A 23,103-nucleotide genomic window follows, 5' to 3' on the forward strand; every position below is an offset into this window, starting at 1 on the left:
GAACCTAGAAAAGCTAAACATGGCAGAGTTCAACTGAATGGGAAGTGGAGTCTATCAGTCACATTGTAATATACAAATGTCTACCATATGGATACAATATGTTTAACCTACATTATTGTATATCAAGTCAGTGTCAGTTTTCAGCATGGTGATGGCGGGGTGCTCATGTTGTGTAAAGTCAGGAAACGCTGTCCTGAACAAAGATTATTGTCTTTAATATGGGAATAGTTACGCTTTAATATGCAAAACATATTTCAGGACAACACTGAGAGCAGCATAAGCCACCCAGAATGCAGTGTCTATGTGTGAAGGACATGCACATGAAGAACAAGACGACCCACTATTTCAATTCTTTACATTTATTAAGAATGTAAAAATAATAGCAGAGTATGTATCCTTCCGAGACATAATGAAAAATCCAAACAGGGGAAGAGTGGAGACAGGCTGAATGAAGAGAGTTCCTTGCTTCTCAACAACAGGAGTGCTGATCTAGAATCAGGTTACTAGACCACAAATATAAGGATGTAGTAGTAGCACAAACTGCAGGAGATAACCATGGTAAGCAGGAGAAAAGTGTCGACATCAAATGGAAAATCTGCTCCCAAGATTGAACCTGACCTGTAAGGCCCCTAGAAACAACTTCTGGATCAACACTCCTGTTTTAAGAAACTTACTGTAAAGGGGCCAAAACCAACAGGTGAATGTGGAAAGAACAGATCAAAGAGAAAAGCAGAACATTTCCCTCCTCAGTCTTTCCTCAATGGTATAGTCTGCTCACTGATGCCCTCCTTGTTGATGATGCAGATCCGAAGGGCATCTCCGGTGTAAACATCTCTCTCAGCAGCTGAGATGAAGACATCTTTGACCAGCTGAACTGCCTTGTCCTGAGTCAGGGGAACGTGCTGCACACCCTCCATGTTCTTGAAACCAATCTGTGGAAGGACGTGTTGGAAAGAGAGACACATGAATGAGCCTTGTTCACTATAAGGAAACTTGTTTGCATTGCTTACATACCTGATGAGAAGAGACATAGTGGGATTATGGCAACAACAGGTCAGCATGTAGTCAGTGTTATTTACCTGGTTGTCCAGCAGTGGCTGTAGCATGGCACTTGCTGATCCTCCGGCCTTGTAGGTGTCTCTCTGGTAGGAGCCCACTGGGTCAAAACTGTACACTGCTCCCTTGCCTACATGACAGACATGAAAAATTGCAAATGAAAACAGTTATTACACAGTCAACACTTTCAACAATTTCCAGCCTACACAAAAAAGTAATGATACAAGAGACAATACAGGCAACAACCCAACAATCTTTGCACACAAGAAAGATGACTAAAGCTGAAATATAGAGCTTTTTTTACTTAGACTATGCACTGTAAGTGCATACATCTTAATATCTGCAGCATTTAAGTACCTACCCTCTTCATCCAGACCTCCAATGATGTTGTAGACATAGTAGGGAAAGAACCTCCTGCCGTACAGGATGGTGGACAACATGGCTGCGATGGCGCCACAGGTCATTGTCTTATTGTTTGAATGTTTGTACATCTAAGAGAGGGGGAGGAACATCAGTTAAGATGTTAGTATAAATTAAATAACCCATGACACATTCAGTAAAACTCAAAAGATGATTTTCTTATTCATCCAGTTTGGAAAAAATACAACCACCATCCTTAAAGACAACAAGATACATTACAATATCAGTGTCATGTAAACTCTGACTTGAACAAGCTGCAAGCAGAGGCATTACAGTTGACAGCACAATTAGATCATCTTAGGGATGAGACCAAAGAGTGAGTGAAACCAAAAACCCAGTTGCCCCAGCCACCTTTAGTCTGGCATCAATGATTTTAGTCAGAGTTAAGCAGTCTCCATGGAAACCACTGCAGCCAATGACGGTTGTGTCTGTCCTGTGAGGGGAAGGAGAAACACAAAAATCAGTGACAGTCACAGCAGCATATTGTTCAGGTGGCCTACGTTCATGTGGCAATGATTAGTGGTCTAAGCCACAGATACCAACTGGTGCTTTGCTGAGGGGCACTGCAGCTGGTCACTGAGTACCAAGCAGGTACCATCTGCACTCTCCATCTTATGAGAGTACCAGAGCTGAGCTGCAGTGACGTCAGTGGTTTATCTGATAATAAAGTTTGATGACTTTGTACACAACAACTAAAATAGTTTTTAAAAGGGACCATTTGTAGATTTAAAAGGTGACATTGTGTCTCTATATTGCAGATCTGTGCTACACTGACTGTGCAGGGAAGTGACAGTGCAAACTTACAGCTTGTAGCATTTTGGCGAGTCACGACTGTGGATTGAGTAGCCTTCACTCAGCCTGGTGTCTGAGGCTACGATGGCGAAGTCTTCTCCAGCAACAGCTAGTACGGTTCTGACAAAGAAAACAAGAAAACACAAACATATGCCAGGTCATTCATCTTAAAAACCATCCCATCAAAGAGGAAAATGTATTGCTGTCCCACAGACATGCTAACGGAAGCTATGCTACTGTTTCGAAACTGAAACTATGCTATTAGCTAATATTGCCCTTACGAATTATCTTTCCTTTTATCTTAATTCGAGCATTAAAATTAAGTTATGATACTGTATAGAGAAGCACTGCAATGTTCACATACTTTACATCAACTTCACCTTTGTTTAGTTTCAGCTGGTACATGCTAAGCTGTTTAGCTAGTTAGCACAGTCCACCGGGATGTAAACGTTAGCTAGCAAGCTTAGCGGCCAGCGGTTGAAAAATCACTCACCCTCCGTTGAAAGCGTACGGTGAGAACCGGTGCTCTACTGGGCCAGTATAATGATACTCTTTCATTTTGCCCGGATCTCCAAACGTATGAGAGGACAGCATGTTTATTGTAAGGAAACAGTGGTCAAGAATCAAATTCAATCCTGTAAAGTCGCTGTCTCACTGCAATATGGCAGCCTCTTCTTTTACTGTCAACATACCCGTGTGTTCAGATGGAATCTGGGCGAGAGCGCCCCCTCAGGCTGTTTGATGTAGTGCAGGAGCCATTTTAGGGACAGAGACCAGTTTTCTGAAGATTTTTACCCAGATGAGAAAAGTTTTTCCTTCACATTTCACCATTTAGAGATATGCAATTCTTTTTTGTTTAAGATATATCAAAAGCAGATGCCATATATAGCATAACCCAGATGTGCAGTTTGCTGGACTGGAAGATATTTAACCAAAAGATCCATAGTATGTGATGACAATGTGTCTTTAATATGAATTCAGTTATCTGCACAATAACTGAATGCATCAAAACTTAATAACTTTAAAGGTCCAGTTTGTAGGATTTAATGGCATCTAGCGGGAAGGTTGCAAATCTGAAGCTTCTCCCATGTGTCAAGTGTGAAAAGGAACAACTGCAGTAGCCGACTCTAAAGCGCGAAAACACAAATGGAGCCATCTTGAGCCCCTTTTCGTTTGCTTTTTTGTGCTGGGCTGCTGTAGATCAACATAGTGGACTCCAGGTGAGGGGCCTCGCTCAGTGTGTAGATATAACAGCTCATTGTACAGTAACAAAAACGTAATTCTTATTTTCAGGTGATTATAAATGAAAACATGGTTACATATATACCAATTTTGCCAATAGATGCCCTTAAATCTTACACCCTGGACCTTTAAAATCACCAATGAGTGGCAAAAAAATTAGTAATTCTAATTATACAGTTTCCTGCATATTGTTTACTCATACATCCAAAGGCTATACAGACTTAAACGCAGCTGGTCGTCTTGTTGCAGTGATGGGCTGTCTATATGAGACAGTTTTAAAGCTTTGTCCAATAAATAAAATGTAAGAATAAAAATAACTTTTAAATGTATATTTTCAAGTAGACATTTACCTTTCAGCGCACTACAGATTGTTTTGCGATCATATATTTTGGTATCAAGTGGGATTCAATTAAACAGTGGTACAACACCATAGGTAAGGCACAAATATGACTTTTTTAAGTAGCTTTTATTGAAAAAACACTTCATAATTCAGTGACAATGACATTATTAGCAACAAGTGTTTCATAAACAAGCTGCTCTTTGAGGGACAATACAAAACAGACAAAATAAATTCAACAAAATAAAAAAAAAATCTTTCAAGCCACCTGCAAAAGTATCAGCTGACTATCATCGCTGACGGATGTTTAATTGCAATGTCATTACAATGAGTGGTTATGTTTTCGTACAGTAATAGTGGAGGGTTGAAAACAAAATCAATGCATGTAAAATAAAGAGACACATTTTGTCTCCATAATCAAGACTCACACATCTCACAAATAGGAGCTGCAGCCGTGAGGTCTACCACAGCCAGTGTCTATTACATGTCATTACACAGAATCACAAGCACCATGTCATTATTTAAGACAAAACTTTGTTTAAATAAGATTGCTCTTTACTGGCCTGCCTTATTAAATACATTTTAATTAAGAATACAAAAGAAAAAAATATAAAACCATACAAAATATGTTTGGAAAAGTAACTGCATTACATCAGTGACCTCTTGATTGTTTCAGTAGCACCAGATCAAAAGCACCATTTGTTCAACTGAAACATTTTTCCCACTGCAGAATTGTAAGACAAGATTTATCTGTATAAAGAAGTAGGAACTCACTGATACTATTAGTGGTTAACAGATCACAGGATTTAGTGCAGCACATTTAGATGGATTTGATCTGTAGTTTGGCTGTTAACATTATTAATGTACGATGTCTCAGGTTAAGTCACTCTCTACCATTACAGAACAGAGTTGCTATGATAAAGGTAATGCCTAGTCTGGATTATTTATTTATTGATTTATTATGAGCATGTACATCTGAGGTATAATCACATACATTATTTAGAATATATTTGGAGATGGAAATAAGTTTTTTGATTCAAATTTAAGACCTGCATTACTGATGTCACCACAGCTTTCTCAGAAAAGACAAGTATGTCTGTTGTCTAGTGTTAGCCTGTGTTTACAGACCTGTCACTCGATACAGACCGACAGCAAGTTAAGATCTTGTGTGTGGATTGTTGGTATTTGGTGAGAGGGCTTCACTTTTTTAATTTTGGATCACAGTGATCTGATGTTTTAAAAAATGCAGAGCTTCTTCAAGTGATTGACCATTGACATAATGTGCATTTGAGTAGAATTTGGTCGAAGTATGATGGTTAGTGATGCTGTTGATCATTTTTTAGCTGACTTGGACTTCTTCGGTGTTGTGGCTCCTCCCTTCTTCTTGGGTGTGGTGAAATCCTTATCACAAACCTCACATACCCAAAGACCTGTAGAAACAGAATGAATTTATTAGTATGAAAGATACAAACAAAGTGCGTTTTTTTTTTTTTAAAAAAGCAGACAAACTAGATGAATGACTGTGATAGAAATTGTGTGTACAAAACTGCTTTTCTCTCTCATCAGGTTTGTTGTCCAGTCACTGTGTGAAATGCAAATCAAGACTGTAGTTCAAGTCAAGTAAACGGTTTTGTTTCTGTTATCGGCTATCTGTTATCACATATCATGAGAACTGGGGAGTAACAGAGAACAAGTAACGGCATTATGTATTTAAAATACAAAATATGAGAAACTGTGTTCAGTTAGAGTTACAGTTTAAATTGGTGGTACTCTGAATACTCTCTGAATACTCTTTAAAATAGAAATACTCTCTTTAAAAAGAGATTACTTAAGGGATTACTTTGTTTTGTTATCAACACTAACACCGTGTGTAACTGAATATGATGCAAGCGAGCATCAGTTTGATTGCATTGTTTCCCCATTGTAATGTTCCAACTGTCCACAAGCAACGCAGCACTGCAACTTTGAGCATCATAACATAACATAAGCGCGTCCTACCGCCTCTAAGCAGGTAGCAGGTAGCAGTGGCATCTTGCCAACCCCTGATGACCCCTCTTCTCTCCCTTAAACAAGTATGTGTGTTGCAAGACTCAACTCACGTCTTTGTGTGCAAAAAACCTGAGAGAAAGGTGTTTTTAAAAGTCTCTGTGTTCAGCCTTCAGTACTTCTGTAGCGTCTCACTGGACCTCTGTGGTTTGGAGTTTAGTTTCTCTTCTGTGTCTTGTTTTTACTTTACATATCTGCCTTATTTTATCATTTAATGTTCGCTTTCAGCCGTATAAGAGTCTGTTAACTTAGTGCTGATGATAAACAAACATTTCCTTGTGTTGTTGCTTCACAATTAAAGCTTTTACATGACAAAATAACAATGAACTTTTACTGTGAAGAATCTTTAAGAAATTAAATGTGTTTTATTGCTGTATTAGTGGAATTTTGTAAGCCGCTTTTCCACAATAAAAACAAGTCTACTGATACATCAGGGAAGAACGACACAAATATGATTTTGAAGAATTCCAAAAGTAATCCCAAGTATTTAGAATAGGCTACTTAGTTTGAGTAATCTAATGGAATACGTTACACATTACATTGTACTGCATGTATTCAGTAATCTGTAATGGAATACATTTTAAAAGTAACCCTCCAAACATATATTATCACATACTGTATGCTTGTGTTTGTGTGCGTGCCCATTCACTGACCAGTAGGTATGGAGTCCATGCCCACGCAGAACGTGTGGTATCCTCGGTCACATTTGTCGCAGAACATCATCTCGTCCTCATGGTGGGGCTGCTGACACACGGTGCACGTCTTGCACTCCATACACTGCCAGCGGTATGTCTGGATCACACTCACCAGCTCCTTGCTCATGTCCAAGCAAGACGGGTGGCCTAAAGTGTACGCACACGGAGATGCACACAGAGCACATGCACACAGAGCCACACACACACGGACATAAATACACAACGCATGGACATAGACACAGAAAAGGAAGCAAGTCAGACAAAAACACAAAGACAAATACAGACATAATGTGAACAGGCCAAGAATACACCGTCCTGATACTTCAGAGGACTTCAACACATGTAAGACTTCACCTTTAAAACAGAAGAGAAGACATCTAGCATCTACTCACATCTATCCAACATAAGCTTCAAAGTATTGCTGGGGAAATACATTTATAGCTACCCATCGACTTTTATCAGGACTATCTAAAAACAAAGCCATGCAAAGCCTTTTTCTTAATGTTATAACTGCCTCATGAATATAAATAAACTCTTAATTTGCCAACAACCACTAAAGTCTTTGTAATCATCTGAAGTGAATTATAGACAATACTTTTAACCTACACAAGCTTTGCTGTCTAATGTAAATGTTTACAGCATATAAACAAGGCAGCATTAACGCTTGCCTGAAAGCATTAAACTTAATTCTACACAATGAAATGAAGTTGACTGGTGTTAAACAACTGAACATTTCCTTTCACTGATGGCAGAAATGATTCCTTAGGAAATGATTATCAATTCAGTCTCTTAATTTTATGTACCACTGATGTTAAACAAAGGGAAAAATGTTTTAAAATTACAGCTTACGATAATGATGGAGAGCATAAAAAATGGGCTGATGTTGCATGTGTGTGTGAGTGTATGTATAGATATATATGTAAACAAGGAACGTTCCTTTCAAATTAACAGTGTGAACTTACCGCTGTTATCACATTGGGAGCAGTGAATGAGAGCCTCTGGCTTGCCCCTCTTGTTGGCCTCTTTACCCTTCTGGCAAATGCCACATATAGCATTGGGAATGACCTTAGGCTGCAAGGGCAGAATAATGCTATAAAAACCATGCGCATCCTGTGGTTATGGACAATAAAGTAGTTCAACAACTTTTTGATGCCTGGAGAAAAAACAAAAAGAGCACTTTATCTTGAATAACAAAGGTTTTTTCTACCTTTGGGGGCACAATACATGAACTACAAGTTGAGTGGTTTATATACTTTCAGCTCAATTTGCATCACGTGGCATCTAAACTGCCGTCCAACTAAGTTTGATAGATTTAAATGTTACAAACCCAGTTCTTTGTATTTCTTTTGTTAAGTTTTTGTTGCAGGAGCATCCCCAGGTTACTGGGCAGGACACCAAATATATATCAGGATGCAAACACAAAAGAGGCAGATGTTGTCTATCATATCCTCATGCATGTGTGCTGCATCCGTCATCTATGGCAGATTAATGTAGTCAAGTGGTCAAGAAGCTGACTTTAAGGATGTTGCAGTTGCTTTCTATGCAACGTACCTTTAGGTTTAAAAGGGGTCAGCGAGGAAAGAACCAGAGCAGAAAGATAAGGAGGCTTGGGGACGTTTAAATCCAGATGTCACACAGGTAAACAGGGAAACATTTAAAAAGTTTAACACCTCTTTAGGAAGCCACACAGTCAAAACATGGGAGACTGAGCAAGATTTTATATTTGGACTGCAACAGCCTTACTTTAACTAAAATAAACAATGTAACTCGACTTTAAAGGAGTTAACAGCTGCGCAAGGAATACTTCACCTGCAAAATGCCTATCTGTATATTCATTAGTCACTGCTTATTACTTTGAATTTATGAATAAACCTTCGTTTAACTCATATGCCTCCACAGTGAACAGAGAATCCAAAAAGGCAAAGTTTTCTTCACAAAATCAACATAACACATGGTAAGTAGCTGATATGCAGGTGGCGACTTGGTTTTGAAGAAAGTGACATCCTTCATTAAAGTGTCCCCTGGCAGGAAGTGAGCAGGTAATGCTAAACAGCCATAGGTACAACACTATGGGTCAGTAAAGGACATGGTTTGGTAATGATGAAAATCAAAGACTAGAAACAAAGCAGAGAACTAAACTAATAGACAGACAGCAGCAGGAGAGGGAAATAAGGAAAAGGTAGAGCTGGACGCAGCACCCTGTTTAAATTTCATACATGCTTAATATACATATGCTAAATATACACCCTATCAATATTTCTCCTTTAAAATTCAACAGCTGACACCTTTGACCTCGCGGCATCACTGAAACCATTATAGTTATTGTGACCTGACTCTTTACAACTACAGAAGTGTTTTCGTGGCCACATGAGATGCTTACACTACAAGCAAAATATAGAAAAATAGAACATGAGCAGTTCATGAGGTTGAATCCTGTTTTATTCTAAATTAGTTGAGTTTGGTCAACACAAGAAATGCTGTATTTTATGCACATAAAAGAAAAAAACTCAGAGAATTCACTTTCAGGCATGTTTACTTTTATATTATAATCTGGTAACTTTTGTATGGAGTCATAAAGCTCTAAACATTACTATAATTCAGACACAGAGGCATACATACTGGGACACAGTTAATGGCAACTTCATACTGGCTGACCACACAGACTTTAGATCAGTGGATCATATAGTTTAAACATCATGTTTGTACTTTTATATAATGTACTGAATAAGGTAATGCTAACCTGTTAGCTGTGCCTCACAACTTTCCATCTGCCTCAGTCTAAAGTCTAATGAAACTGAACTCTACTCAGCCTTGCACCACATAATGATAACTCAAAAAAAATCCCTCATTCTCATTCCTTCATATGCCTGACATACAAAATAAAACTTTCTGAGCTCCTTCTGAGAATCAGACCAGCACCACACATCCTCAGACAGACTAAGAGCAATACCAAGGGAGACTTAAAAATAGCTGATAGTCAAATATAATCTGCAGCAGCTGATGTTAATGTGATTTATGTAATATTACTGTGTGCAACTGTGTCACACAGTGAACACAATATTTTTATCTCCACAATGCCTCATATATGTATAAGCTGCAGAGAGGCTGTTGAGTTTCAGAGTGATCCATTTCCTGGAATCATTAACCTGAACTTTAACATGTCATGTTTACAGTGCAGTACAGATATAACATGTATGTAAAATGCAACATGTATCACATTCTCAACAAAATATTGCTGTGGAGGCAATTACTCTAATTCCAATGTTGTTGTGCATAATTAGTCTTTATTCAGGAGCTGCTTGTCAAATACCACACTATCAGTCATGAGGTCATCGTTAAACACTACTGTAAATGGTAGCCAGACCAGAGCGAGGTAACGTTAATCAGCCGGCATCACTGACAGAGAGTTTTTCAAGTCATTAGAAATCAATTAACCTTTCATTTACAGGGATTTTTTTTAAAAGGGGAAAGATAGATACTAAAAATCTACCACTGGAAGGGAGGCTGGTACATTTCATCTTCTCCAGCATTTCACTTTGGCGAATTTACCAGAGCTACAGAATAATGGATCGTGCTTGACTTCTGTGTATACTGTATTTCTTAAAATACAGAAATGCCTGAAAGCTGTTACACCTCCAGGTCCTTTTGTACCCGTCACAAACTGATACAGTACTGGGACATTATGTTACTGACTAATGCTAATGAATTCTGCTATGTCTGCGGGCTTGAAAGCAAATGCAAAATGATCTGATGAATAAGTCAACAAGTCAAACTTAAACACACTGAAACTGTTTTTAAAAAGACACTAGAAAAGGACCGTGCCCACACCACAGCGCTGAGCTGAACTCAACTGGACTTGCCCTGGTCCATCATACTGTTACAAGTGGTAATATACCAGCATATCTAGGTGCTGGAATGTTTTTCTGCAAGATTGGAAAAGTGAAAATCAATTTGGCTAGCACAGTGGGCTGTAGGGAACAAGTGGTGCACTTAGGTAATTGAATTTACCCCATCTACAGTCCTTTAAACATTTAGATTACACTCGTGGCATTTATTTAACATGACTATCAAAGATGTGCCATGACTGGGTGTTAAGGTGATGTGGGGCTTGTCCAGCGGAGTCCAAACCCAGACAGACAGCGTACAGAATACCTCTAGCTCAGCTCAGCAACAGTGTGAACAAGGTCAGAATGTCCTCATCTCTCAAGATGACATTATAGGGACAGGTAAACCCTATGTCCTATATGTATTAACAGATTAACAGTACATCACATGGTGTATAAACAAAGCATATTATAATATCAATACACACTTAAAACATTAGGGTTAAGTGCATTCTACACTTCAGATATAAATGTTAAAATTCTATAGTGTTAACATCAACTACTTTTTAAAAGCAACCACAAATTGCATGTGGTTTATATGTTCTATATCAGAGTAACAAAAAGACTTTTCTTTTCAAAAATGAAAAAGGAAAACTAGCAGCCAAAACATCCACTTACTTGTCTAGGAAGTATCTTTTTTTTGACAAGTGAGGACAGACAAGAGGTATATTGAAGACATTCAAAAAGGAAAAACTTTTAAAGTTCAAATTTGTCTTCGCTGAAAAACCCAAAAAGTGAAAGTGCAGTGAAAAAGAAACAAGTGAACTGTTCCTTTAAAATGTTCTTATTGCTCACAGTCTGGTACGAAGAGAGAGAAAAACAAGCAACGTGGCAATCATTAAAACAAAAAACTGAAGACAGGACCCCCAGTGTGTGTGTTTGTGTTTGTGTATGCGCGTGTGTGTGTGTGTGTGTGTGTGTGTGTGGGCCAGGTTGTCCCAGCTGAAAAGTTGACAAACTGTAGAAGCCGGAGAACAAAGTGAAGAAAGCTAGGGTGGGGTGGCGGGATGGATGGAGTAAGGGAGTGGTAGTAGTAGAAAGAGGAGGAGGGGGTAGAAAAGTGCTGCTGCTGTTGTTGGAGAAGAGTTCAGGTGCTTTTGTCCTCTACCTTGTACCCTGGGGTGGCTTTGTGGGAGGCAGAATGGCGCTGGTTGCCGTCTTTGCCTGGCGTGGATGTCCTGTCTTTGGCCTTGGACTTGTGTCCGCCTCCTTCCTGGCTCTCCACGTCTGATGCGTTGCCTGAAGAACTGTCCTGTTCAGAGGAAAAGAAGAGCACGGAGGAAGAGTGGAGGGTTAGGGGGGGTCTAAGAGTGATGCCCAAGAACGTATTTCCATGTAGATATCTTTGTCAAGCTTAGTAAAGGTAAATGACTCAGACATGGGACCTAGAATCCATCATGATTCAGATTTCTACCATTAAGCATTTGTACAACTAATCCAGAATGGATGTATGATCTGACACAGATGGGCCATTATAGTAGTTGTTCATGGTCTGATGTCTTACAGATGAGTTCTTGTTCTTTTTGTCCTCCTTGCCATCCTCTGCGTCATCTGAGTCTGGTTCTGAGTCCAGCGCAGGGAGCTCTGGATCCAGTGGAGGCTCAAATAGAGCTGTGTTCAATGGCAAGTACCGCAGCTCATTGGGGGAGTACCTGTCAAGCACATCACAATGATGCTTTAGGGCAAAACATTCAGCACAGCACTGACACATTTACATGCACATAGTAGTCTGATTTTTGCCCCTATTCCAACAAAGACAATATTCCTACGAAGCTGTTTACATGGCTAATGAAAACAAATATTCCACTAATGTCCTTGTTTACATGAAGCCATGTATACTCTGATTAATGTGCCCTAACATGTCGTTTATCACATCAAAATATGGAAAAGTGGAACAACTGGGGCTGCTTGTGCTATTTTGCTTCTTTATGTCAAAATTGGATTTTATCAGTTTTCCCATCAGTGGCAGACTTGTTGGACAGTGCTAACACAGCCTCCCTCTTTCATTCTTTCAACAACCTTCTTGAAAAGGTCGGCGTCGTGATATTTGTGCATTCAAAAAACCTGCTGATATCCAAGTCTTTCATGATGTTTAAAGGTGGGTAGGTTTCTCTTTTCGACTAGAAATGTGGGCTTTTCTTTTGGGCGTGCGTCTCTAACCCAGCCCCACAAACAGTTGGCTAGTTGGTTTGTGCACAACCCATCCATGATAACACACAGAGCTGACCATGAACAGGCCGTGTGTCGCAAACCGCTGTAAAAACCCTTGTTAAGACACGTATTCTCTTAAATGGAAAATGCTACATCCTGAATAAAGCCTAATTTGCAAATGGAACATGCTGTTTACATGACTCATATCAAATTCAGAATATTGTCATATTAATAATAGTTTAATAGCAGTGTGCATGTAAACATAGTAAATATATAATACAGGTTAAGAGCCTATCCAGAAAACACAATTTCACTTAAGAAAAGGTACATACTTTTGGGGTTTGCTGCCTTGAATACAAAAGAGGCAAACTGTAAGCAAAATCATTTATCTCGGTATGTGAAGTACCGTTTGTAGTAGTCTTGGAACTGTCCTGGTATGAGAGCCACAGGGTAGGGCCCTGTCCTCGTCAGCTCTGGAGCCAGCACCTTGAACCTCCCCTGAGGCACCTGGATAATCTGAGGAAACACACAAAACACAATGCACGTCAAAAATTCTGAAGTTACACAAAGCTCTTTTCATCGTCTCTGTACAATCTCATTGAGCTTGCTTAAGTTTTCCTAGGTTGGACTCACATGTGTCTGGAGGTCAAAGTAAGCTCTCCTTTCTTCCATACGCTCCCTGTTGAAGTTCATGTTGAACTCTGCAGCTTTTTTAGCTGCCTTTTTAATGTACTCAGGAACCTTGCTGGCCTCCACCTTCTGAGGGTTCTGCTGCTGCATTTGCTATAAGACAACAAAGACTGTAAGAGATATGCACACGTGTGTAGGAGGATTTTCATTAAATGTATTACAGTAAAATAAAATGCCACAGTAATGATCAACCCCAGCATATTTCTTTTAGTTTGTGTACTTACAGAGTACTCCTTAGCTATCCTCTGCCGCTCTCTCTCCTGCAGTATGACTGAATACTCCGAGTGTTTGGTGGGATACTCCTTTATCATCAGATCTATCACCTCATCACTCCGCAGAGCTGTCAGACCTGGGAACAATCAGGACATATTCTGTGCATATTTGGACCACATCAAGCACACCGATGACTTACACATTCAAATATTATTCACAGCATAAATCTTATAAATCATGTTCCAGACTATTTGCGCTCTACTGTAAATCCACTGTGTCAAGAGAATGTTAGGAGTTTATTTATCAACAATTCTACCTGGTCTGAGGGTGTTTAGTGTGGTACCTACCCAGAGTACACTGTGTCTCAGTGATGACATTTTGTTCACGCAGGTATAGCTTCTCTTTATGGGACAAGTCTCTCCTCTCCATGTCTACAAAGCAAGAAAACAACATCACTGGTCAAGGAACAGCTTCATTCTTCATCAGGTCAGAATGTGAGCAAAGAAAGGTCATTACAGCAGACAAACAACTATGCATAGCTGCTACTAGGGAAGCTAGCCTATCCTTTCTCAGTGCCTATACTTATACTGTGACTGTATTCCAGTAATAATACTTGTACGTGAGCACTAGCAAACCAATAGTATTGTGTTATAGAATCAATAGAATTTTTTAAAAGGAGAATAGTAACACTTTATTCTTGAACACTTAAACAGGTATAACTGCTTCGATTTTTACTTGAGTCTTACCTGGGTACTTCCTCTTGAAGGATGTGACTCCCAGATACTCGCTGACCTGCTCCTGCAGCATGTAATACTCTCCTGTGTCATCTGCAGGCCACTTGTACTCTGTCAGGTTCTCTGCTGGGAAATATGTCAGGCTGGAAGGGGGGAGGTGGGTGGAACAGCAGGTTGAGGATAAAAAACTTGTATGAGCATTGAAGAGATGTTAGGAAGTAGCACACATAAGCACACATAATGCAATGAGTAAACCGCATTTTAGAATAATGTATGTAAAAGGAGAACATGTGAGATTATACAGGCTACAGTTATGTCTCTTAAGTTTATCACCTCCATGTCCATACAAAGACATAACTCATCATAAAACATATTATATGATAACAACAAAATCTTGTGAGCTCTTAGGTTATTAAGACTGGCAATGCCACTTTATTGCTCCTTACAAAGTATCAAGCCAACTTACCCAAGGTCTTGACTTGAAGTATCGCAGCTTCGAGAGCTGTCCCCTGAACCCATTCTCCTTCTCTTGGGAGGTTGGCTGCCATCATTGGACTCCTCCTCTGTAACATCCTCCTACATTGGAATATAGAAACACAATTTTTGACTTATATTTAACATTAATATAATGTGATGTTGGCAAACTCCACAGAGCATGCCTGCGTTTACAAATGACTTTTATATGATGTGAGAGAAAAGAATAAAAGTGTAACTATAGCGTATAGTTTTGTTAATCTCTACTTTCTCCAGGAGGCACTCTGTATTATTTGTCTAATTTCTAGTTCACCATTTCCATGGGCAGAGAAATCACTATATTCCAAAATGATTTATTGTTTGGGCAAACAGGGGAAAGAATGCTTATTAATAATGCAAAAAAAAAAAAAAAACATTATCTAGACTACAGTTATGTTGTCACTTCTGAAAATTAAAGTCCTATCTGAACGTTGTTAGTCCTTTTACAGCAAAATGAGGTGATATCTGGCTATCCATATAGAGCAGTTTATTAAGCATCAACACTGTAATCTTCTGTGGAAAAAATGACGTCACTGTCAATCAAAAATAAAATAACATAAATAATAAATAAATACTTGCAGAAACGACCGTAACAATACAAGCCATCTCAAACATTTAGCACCCATTTGAAAACAATGGGGTGATGCTAACATCGCCATCAGTTGTCATTCATGGACGCAGGTAGCCGTTGGCTAGCTAACTAGCCGTTAGCTCAGCAAGCAACCGTGCAAAGCTCAGTGAACAAAGTTAATTATTACTGGTGTTGTTCGTGTCTGTGAAATATAAAGATCACCTTTAAGGATTGTGCTCCTGGAGTAGCGGGGTTGCTGTCGCAGGGCGGTCTGATGGGGAGCACAGCAGCCATATTTCCCTAAATAAAAGCTACTGCCGTTGGGCTAGCTCACTAGCCACTTCTTCGTTTTCTTCTTCGTCGTCTTTAGTTTTGCTGGCGGAACACAAGCAAACGTTAAAGGGGCATGGCGCCACCTACTGACAGCATGACTTTAATCAACAAAAATAGCAAAAAAAGGAAAAGAAAATGAATGGATATTTATAAATGTGATATATTCTGGTTATTAAACCTCATTCGTTTAAATACTTGTTAGGTTTTGTGGCGGTTGGCGAACGTTAAGGTAACTTACATAACCGCCACCTTCTGGGCTGGAGTGTAACGTTAGGTTGGCAGTTCTCTCGCTACTTCTTATGAGTTGTGAATTGTATTTCAGTTTTATACACAAGGCTTATATTCGTGGGTAATTTAAATATTATTTTAGGCTAAGCTTATAACAACTTACACGTAAATGAGTCTTTCGTTGGCAACGCTCGCGCTCGGTCCGTTGGGATGGCTTTTATTTTGAAAAAAAACGTACGGGAAGTCGGAGGGGAAAATCAGCTGGAATCCGCGGAAACCATCAAGAGGACTATTTTCCTTTACTTAGCTAGCTATCCATCTGTCAACTTCCAATTCTCCTTTCCTTCCCTGTGCTGTCAAAACGCCACACTGGCGATGTCGGAGTCATACGGTAAGGGGTCTGTTTTGACAAGTGGCCACCATTAACATCTTCACGTAGCCACAGAGATGGGATGAGGCAGGTGTGCCGAGAGAGCTTTTTTCTCATCGTAAACAGATAGCTGACAGGCTAACCGAAGGCTGCTGGCCTTTAAAATGCTATGTCAGCGTAAGTAACACTACAGAGGGTATACAGCAGATTTTAGAGTGGCTGTGTGGACGAAATGTGTCGAGTTTGTAAGGTTACAAATCCCCACAGAGGTTAGCGCCTCGGACAGGAAGCTGACACCAGAGGGACAGGGCTGAGGATGATGGAGCTGGCGTGAAGATCTCACTGAGCGGTGTGACAGACACAATATAAGGGAAGTAGGGGGTACCTGTTTAGGTGATAGCTATGATTTATAAGGGACTGATGTCCTAGCTTCACCATTTTACATAGGGATTTGGAGGTGAAGCTGGGACACTGCTGTCTGTACACAGTCCCACCACTATCCTCATATGAGAGTGCCAAGTGCTGTGTATCACTGTCATATTCTGCTCTGGTGTTTTTTAGGATGGTATGACAGGGGTGGATTATCAGACAGTGGCCCCCTTGGGCACAGATATGCAAAAAGCCCCCCACCTCTCCTTCACAGGAGCAAGATACACATACTTTATAGTTATTTAGCTTCTTGCTGTGTTGTTGTTTTACATCTCTTTGTACTTGTAATGCATCTTTTTGTGGTTTTGTGCCTATTTGTGGTCATTTTGTGTCTCTTTAAGTTAATTTTATTGTCTTTCATGGTCCCTTGTGGTTGTTTTGCCCCATTTTTGTAGTAGTTTTGTGTGTCTTTGCAGTTCCTGTGCATCTCTTTGTGGTCATTTTGAATCTCATTGTGGTCAGTAGTACATGTTAATTTGAGTAACATTTTGCAAGTGAGGGCTTAGGAGCCCCTGTTAAATCAGGGGCCCCTTGGTTTGTGTCCTTCCATGTGGTACGGGTATGGGTTTTTCAACAGATATCAATATTTGAGAGTTATACAATCTTATAACAATTGCAATTTTACTTGTAATTCAACAAAAATACAAAAAAATAAATATGGTAATTAAATAATTTTGATGAAGATATTTTATATTTATTGTAGATATTTAAATTAAAATAACTGTCAAGTCCTCTCTTGTAGACAAACTGTATAATGGTGACACTACATTATCACAAACACCTTTGACATTTCTGTACTGCAATTTCTTAATGCATATCAGATGGTTTACATGTTGATACCCGTATAATTGTCATAAGTTAATATTAACTATAGTTAAGACAATCATGATTGCTGTAACAAAACAGACAGATCTCATGTTGTTTTGCATGTAAACACCATTATTTCTCTGTTTTCTCTCATCAGATTTCCTGTTTAAATTCCTGGTGATTGGGAATGCTGGAACAGGCAAATCCTGTCTGCTGCACCAGTTCATAGAGAAGCGATGTAAGTCACAGTTTATTATTTACTATTAACAGACAGTTGCTCACACCTGTAATGATAATGCAGCACTGTAGTGTTGAGTAATCAACATATATTAATGTGAAAATTGGATCAGCTTTAGGTCAAAGAAAATAATGTGTCTCTAGAGAGTCCAGATGATGATGATAGTTGTACAGTATGTTTTCTTCACTGAAAGGATACCATGTAGGCCATCACCATGTATTGCAGTTATTCAGTAATAAACCATGTATTATTTTGTTTTGCAGTTAAGGATGAATCAAACCACACGATTGGAGTGGAGTTTGGCTCTAAGATCATCAATGTGGTCAACAAAATGGTCAAACTGCAGATTTGGGACACTGCAGGACAAGAAAGGTTCAGGTAGGGGAAAATCCCAACATAACTCTCAACACATTTAGGACCCTGTGCACAGACATCATTTCTATTCTACCACACCCATACAATTAAAGTCTAATTTACCACACTTGACTGCTGGTGAACAGGAACAGTTTGAGTGACACCTTTTGACTTGTCAAACACAGGTGTAAGTAATTACATTCATTTACTGCATAGCATGACAGTAACGACTGCAGGAGAGCAATCGTTAATGACACTTGTTCCTTATGTGCTTTTTCCTGACATGATGAGCAAAATATCTGCTCTGAAAAAGGGAGTGACAAAAAGTTTTGGTATTTGTATTCAGTGCTCATGTCTTCCCCTGATAAAAATGAACATCCAGGTCACAACCCAAGTAATATACCGAGGAGTTTGAAGAAATGGATGTCAGCCCAATCTTTACTATGAACTCAGATGAATTTCTCAATTTAATATGCGACCCAAAGGATAGCCCCTGTCATGCCTACTTAAAGGGAAACTTGTTATCTGAGAGCCACCTTGCATCCAAGTCACCACATAATATCTGACCACCTGCTTGTATTGACTTGGAATTTATCTGTGTGTCAGGTCTGTGACCAGGAGTTACTACAGAGGAGCAGCAGGAGCTCTGCTGGTCTATGATATCACCAGGTAAATCAGCCAAACACAGAACATGATTTCAGATCACCTCAGTGTCAAGTCCCCTCTCCTCTCTAAAATGCAACCTGTCTGTGCACTGCAGTCGAGAGACATACAACGCTCTGACCACATGGCTCAGTGATGCCAGGATGCTGGCAAGTCAAAACATTGTCATCATCCTATGTGGAAACAAGAAGGACCTGGACGCTGACAGAGAGGTCACGTTCCTGGAGGCTTCACGCTTTGCTCAGGAGAACGGTAGATTCAACAGTCACCTTAATTTTAGGGTGACCTGTCCCTTTAAAAGCTGGGGAACTTATTTCTCTTAGTATATGGACCTATTGTTGTTACAGAAAATACACTTTTTTTTGGCATGTCTTAATTTTCTTTTCTGTTCTCTGAAGAACTATGTACCTTAAAGTATATGTATTGTTAAGGCTACAAAGGACTGAAAAGCTGTGTGTGTGTGTGTGTGTGTGTGTGTCAGAGCTGATGTTCCTGGAGACCAGCGCTCTGACAGGAGAGAACGTTGAAGAAGCTTTTGTCCAGTGCGCTCGGAAAATCCTCAACAAGATAGAGTCAGGTAGGAACTGCCACCCTCACCTTTAACCGTAACACCCCCGACCCTAAATCCCCTCTGATCCTGACGGGATCAACAAGACAGGCTTAGCTATGACTCCAGACACCACACTGTACCAGTTCTCACAGAGAATTTTCAGAGTTAAAGGCAGAAACAGCTTCACTTAATATTAGAAAACTATTATTTATGACAAATGTCTTTTCAGAGTTGATGGAGATCCTAACATGAAGCCCACTCTCTCAGGTCTCTTCACTCATCTTGTCTCTCATTTCAGGAGAGCTGGATCCAGAGAGGATGGGTTCAGGTATCCAGTATGGTGACGCTGCGTTACGGCAGCTTCGTTCTCCTCGCCGTGCTCAGCCACAGGGCACCCAGGAGTGTGGCTGCTAGTGGATGCGCGTAGTAGCACACACAGACAAGGTGAAAGGGCTGGTGTGTTTGCAGTGTGCGTACATTATAAGATGATGTTTTGCTGTTTTATGCTGCAGAATAAGATTTTTCATTTTGAGTGTCAGAGCTTACAAGCTGGTTGGAGCGACTTGACATTCTGATCATTGTTCTCAGCACTGTGCATCTGCTGCACTCAGCCACTCCTCATCTTTTACTCTCCTGGCTGTCACTCATCTTGTGATTTACAGACCTCAGTCTGAATATAGATTTAGAGTGGATTTTTGTTTTTTAAATATTTAAATGCCAATGTGTCAAAAACACACAAAAGGAAGCATCTTTGGGATGTTTTCATTACAGTTCTTCTGGAAGATTTTCATTCTGGAAATCATTTATTAGTTGCTTAAAGATCCAGTGTAAGATTTAGGGGCATCTGTTGGCAGAAATCCCAGCTGACATTGGGCGGGAGGCAGGGTACACCCTGGACAGGGCGCCAGACTATTGCAGGGCTGACACATAGAGACAGACCATCTAGACTCACATTCACACCTACGGCCAATTTAGAGTCACCAGTTAACCTGCATGTCTTTGGACTGTGGGAAGAAGCTGGAGTACCTGAAGAAAACCCACGCAGACATGGGTAGATACATGGATACAGGTTTGAACCTGTGGTGGGGGAGCCCTAAGCGCTGCACTATCCTAACCACTGCATCACTGTGCCAAGTTTGAGGGAGGACAGACCAGTTAAACACTGGCTCTAGATGGGACTGTTAACGTTTTCACACACCACCTAAATTTAAATAATTTCCTAAACAACTGGGCACTTTAGTTTTTAAGAAACCTTACTCAAACCAGAGTAAATAGTCTATTTTTGGGGACTGTTTTCAGCCGCGGGGTGTTAGTGTGTGACAATAAAAATTATAGAAAATCACCTGACTTATCCTTTAATGACGTTCACTTCATTTACATTATATTGGTTCGGCCAGCCTTTTGCTTGCAAACAGGAAGTAGGTCATACATCTGCAGTTCCTCCTCCGATAATGAGAAGAGTTGCTCATTGGGTCTTTAAGTCCATATTGTTGATACACCTTTACAAAATACCCCAACACGACTGCTTACAGCTGTGTTATAATATGGTATGTCTGACTGTGTGTGTGTGCATGTAATTAGTGTGTTTCAGACGTGTTTGTGAAGACCAGAAGAAGAACAGCCACGGGGGACCCAGGGTTCAGGTTGCTATGTTGATGACTCCTCTCTGACCTTTGACCTTTCGCACGGAATCCTCAGAACCTTTGTTGTCATGGCTGCACCTGCAGAGAGCTGAAAAGACCTCCCAGCCACGCCCCCTCTCAGAACTCTGAGCATCTCCAAGGAACCCAGAGACCGCCCACCCTCCAACATTCTGCTCCACTATTGGACCAAACCCTCCCCAGCCATCCAATCAGGGTGTGAATGACTGACATGTATGTAACTTCTCTCTTGCTCTCTCTTTCTCACCTCTCAACTTAGTGCGTTTTAGTTTTCTTGCTTATCACTGCTCCCATCTACCTTCCATCTGGACTACTTAAGGGAAAAGTTTACATTTGGGAAGTGTCTTTCCTTTTGCATCCCAGTTTATCAACAAGGTATAACTTGTTAATTAGTCAGCTTCAAAAGCATTGGTAGGTAGAGTTTTGAATATTGGGGCTAGCCTGATTAGCCTGTTCCCTCTTCTTCCAGTTTTTATGCCAAGCTAAACCCAGACAAATGTACAAATTAGGCTTCACTCAACATGACAGAAATAGACTGAAGGCGTGAAAAAAAATGCAGGGGGTCTCTGGTTATCATGGAGATGACTTTAAACCTTTCAAACAACACGTCATTGTTTAATTTCTGTCAAGCGACACTTACCAAAATTATCAAGCGTCCTACCATAAATCTGGTTTAACTCTTGGCTACAAAACCAATTGTTGGGCTGTTCCTTTAACCACATACATATTTGATACCCTCCCCCTCAATAGTACTTCTGTTTCTTCATCCATCTGCTCTGATTGCCTGTTAACTTCCTGCTGTGCTCACCTGTGTAAAACACACCACTAAACTGACCACCCCCAACATTTTGCACTCCCTGTATCCCTTATTCCAGGCAATGCAGCTGCCAAATAACACTTCATCAGCCTACCTACCCTACCCATTGCTCGCAACCCGCCATTCTCTGATACCTGTTCACACATCTGCTTACCTGTCCACCTGCCTGTCTCTTTCCTCTGCCTCTGTGAATCTCCCTCTAACTCCTTACAGCATCTTATACACTGTACAGTGTTTCTGTATATAGAGACTGACGCATGTTTTCTCAGACAGAATAGCAGAGTATTTCATTATGAAGAGATATTATATGTATATTAAAGTAGATATCATATCCAGTATCTGTTTTATGCTCCACTGTATTATTATCATGTTAAGCTACAATACACTGGCGACGTGTGAGCAGTATAGATGGGCAGTACTGTTTGCAGCAGTTATGTTTATTTGTAAATGGGACAAACTGACATTATGAACATATATGTGGAAAAATGCTGTTTTATCACCGTTGATAGATTTTAAAAACGGAAATATCCTGAGCATACATTTGACTTTATGTTGGTTAATTCAAATTGTTAAGAGTGTGAAAGTTATGTCGTCTTTTAATTTACAACGACACATTCAGCATTCACTGTTCAGTTACATGTCTCATCAGTGTGACACACTTCTTTATCCAAAGGATTCCCATTATGACTGAATACGTCTGGTCCCTCTCATTTATTAACTATGCCTGTTTACATGAATACCTCACCGATGGCTGCCGGCTGTGGGGTGATACTAACTGAATGCATTTCAAGTTTTTTATTTGTCTCCAAAGATACTTCATGTTCAGTTGAGCCACATGGAGCTCTCCACAAAAACACTTCAACTTGGGAATATTTTTCGAACATTTAGATTTAGAGGTATGTTGAAGCATTACATGTTTTTTTTTTTTTCTAAATGTTTTTTACTTTTTGCCCCTTGACAGTTATGCATTAAACTTTTGAATCAAGCACACTTCAAACTGTAGAGATATTTTATGTAAGAATTCATCTGATAGCGGCTCTTCTGCTCCACATCAGGTTGCCGTCTTGTGTCTATGTCATCATCATGTCCTTTGTTTATTTATGGACGTCCATTTTTCTCTTATCATTATGAATATCATGGATTTTTAATTTATTGTGTATGATAAAAGCATATGTTTTTAAAATAAAAATTACAAATATAACGTTGTCTTTGAAAAGCACTTTTTGTGGGTCTGTTGCATTATTCATGTCTTTCTTTGAAAGGTTTTTGTAGCCTTCTAAATAATAAGTGTGATTTGGCAGAGATGAAC

The 23,103-nt window shown here is 39.8% G+C and overlaps 3 protein-coding genes across 3 annotated transcripts; 1 reads left to right on the forward strand and 2 right to left on the reverse strand.

The window, feature by feature from the left end:
- Positions 1 to 343: 343 nt before the first annotated feature.
- On the reverse strand, positions 344 to 2,957 carry psmb1 (proteasome 20S subunit beta 1). Its single transcript, XM_049560282.1, has 6 exons — positions 2,762 to 2,957; positions 2,281 to 2,388; positions 1,828 to 1,909; positions 1,418 to 1,547; positions 1,080 to 1,186; positions 344 to 932 (listed from the first exon to the last, which is right to left on the reverse strand). The coding sequence occupies exons 1-6, from the start codon at positions 2,860 to 2,862 to the stop codon at positions 747 to 749; spliced, it is 714 nt and encodes a 237-aa protein (XP_049416239.1). The 5' UTR covers positions 2,863 to 2,957; the 3' UTR covers positions 344 to 746.
- A 1,020-nt stretch (positions 2,958 to 3,977) lies between these two features.
- Positions 3,978 to 16,139, reverse strand: phf10 (PHD finger protein 10). The gene is made up of 13 exons (XM_049597215.1): positions 16,069 to 16,139; positions 15,567 to 15,719; positions 14,727 to 14,836; positions 14,273 to 14,403; positions 13,874 to 13,957; positions 13,538 to 13,662; positions 13,257 to 13,406; positions 13,030 to 13,139; positions 11,977 to 12,124; positions 11,581 to 11,724; positions 7,551 to 7,659; positions 6,547 to 6,735; positions 3,978 to 5,277 (listed from the first exon to the last, which is right to left on the reverse strand). The coding sequence occupies exons 2-13, from the start codon at positions 15,636 to 15,638 to the stop codon at positions 5,180 to 5,182; spliced, it is 1,470 nt and encodes a 489-aa protein (XP_049453172.1). The 5' UTR covers positions 15,639 to 15,719; positions 16,069 to 16,139; the 3' UTR covers positions 3,978 to 5,179.
- A 21-nt stretch (positions 16,140 to 16,160) lies between these two features.
- On the forward strand, positions 16,161 to 22,985 carry rab4a (RAB4a, member RAS oncogene family). The gene is made up of 8 exons (XM_049597227.1): positions 16,161 to 16,296; positions 17,669 to 17,749; positions 18,013 to 18,127; positions 18,710 to 18,772; positions 18,864 to 19,018; positions 19,248 to 19,343; positions 19,615 to 19,760; positions 20,898 to 22,985. The coding sequence occupies exons 1-7, from the start codon at positions 16,281 to 16,283 to the stop codon at positions 19,728 to 19,730; spliced, it is 642 nt and encodes a 213-aa protein (XP_049453184.1). The 5' UTR covers positions 16,161 to 16,280; the 3' UTR covers positions 19,731 to 19,760; positions 20,898 to 22,985.
- Positions 22,986 to 23,103: the final 118 nt, after the last annotated feature.

This window comes from Epinephelus fuscoguttatus, linkage group LG2, assembly GCF_011397635.1.
Source record: "Epinephelus fuscoguttatus linkage group LG2, E.fuscoguttatus.final_Chr_v1".
NCBI classification, from domain to species: Eukaryota; Metazoa; Chordata; class Actinopteri; order Perciformes; family Serranidae; genus Epinephelus; species Epinephelus fuscoguttatus.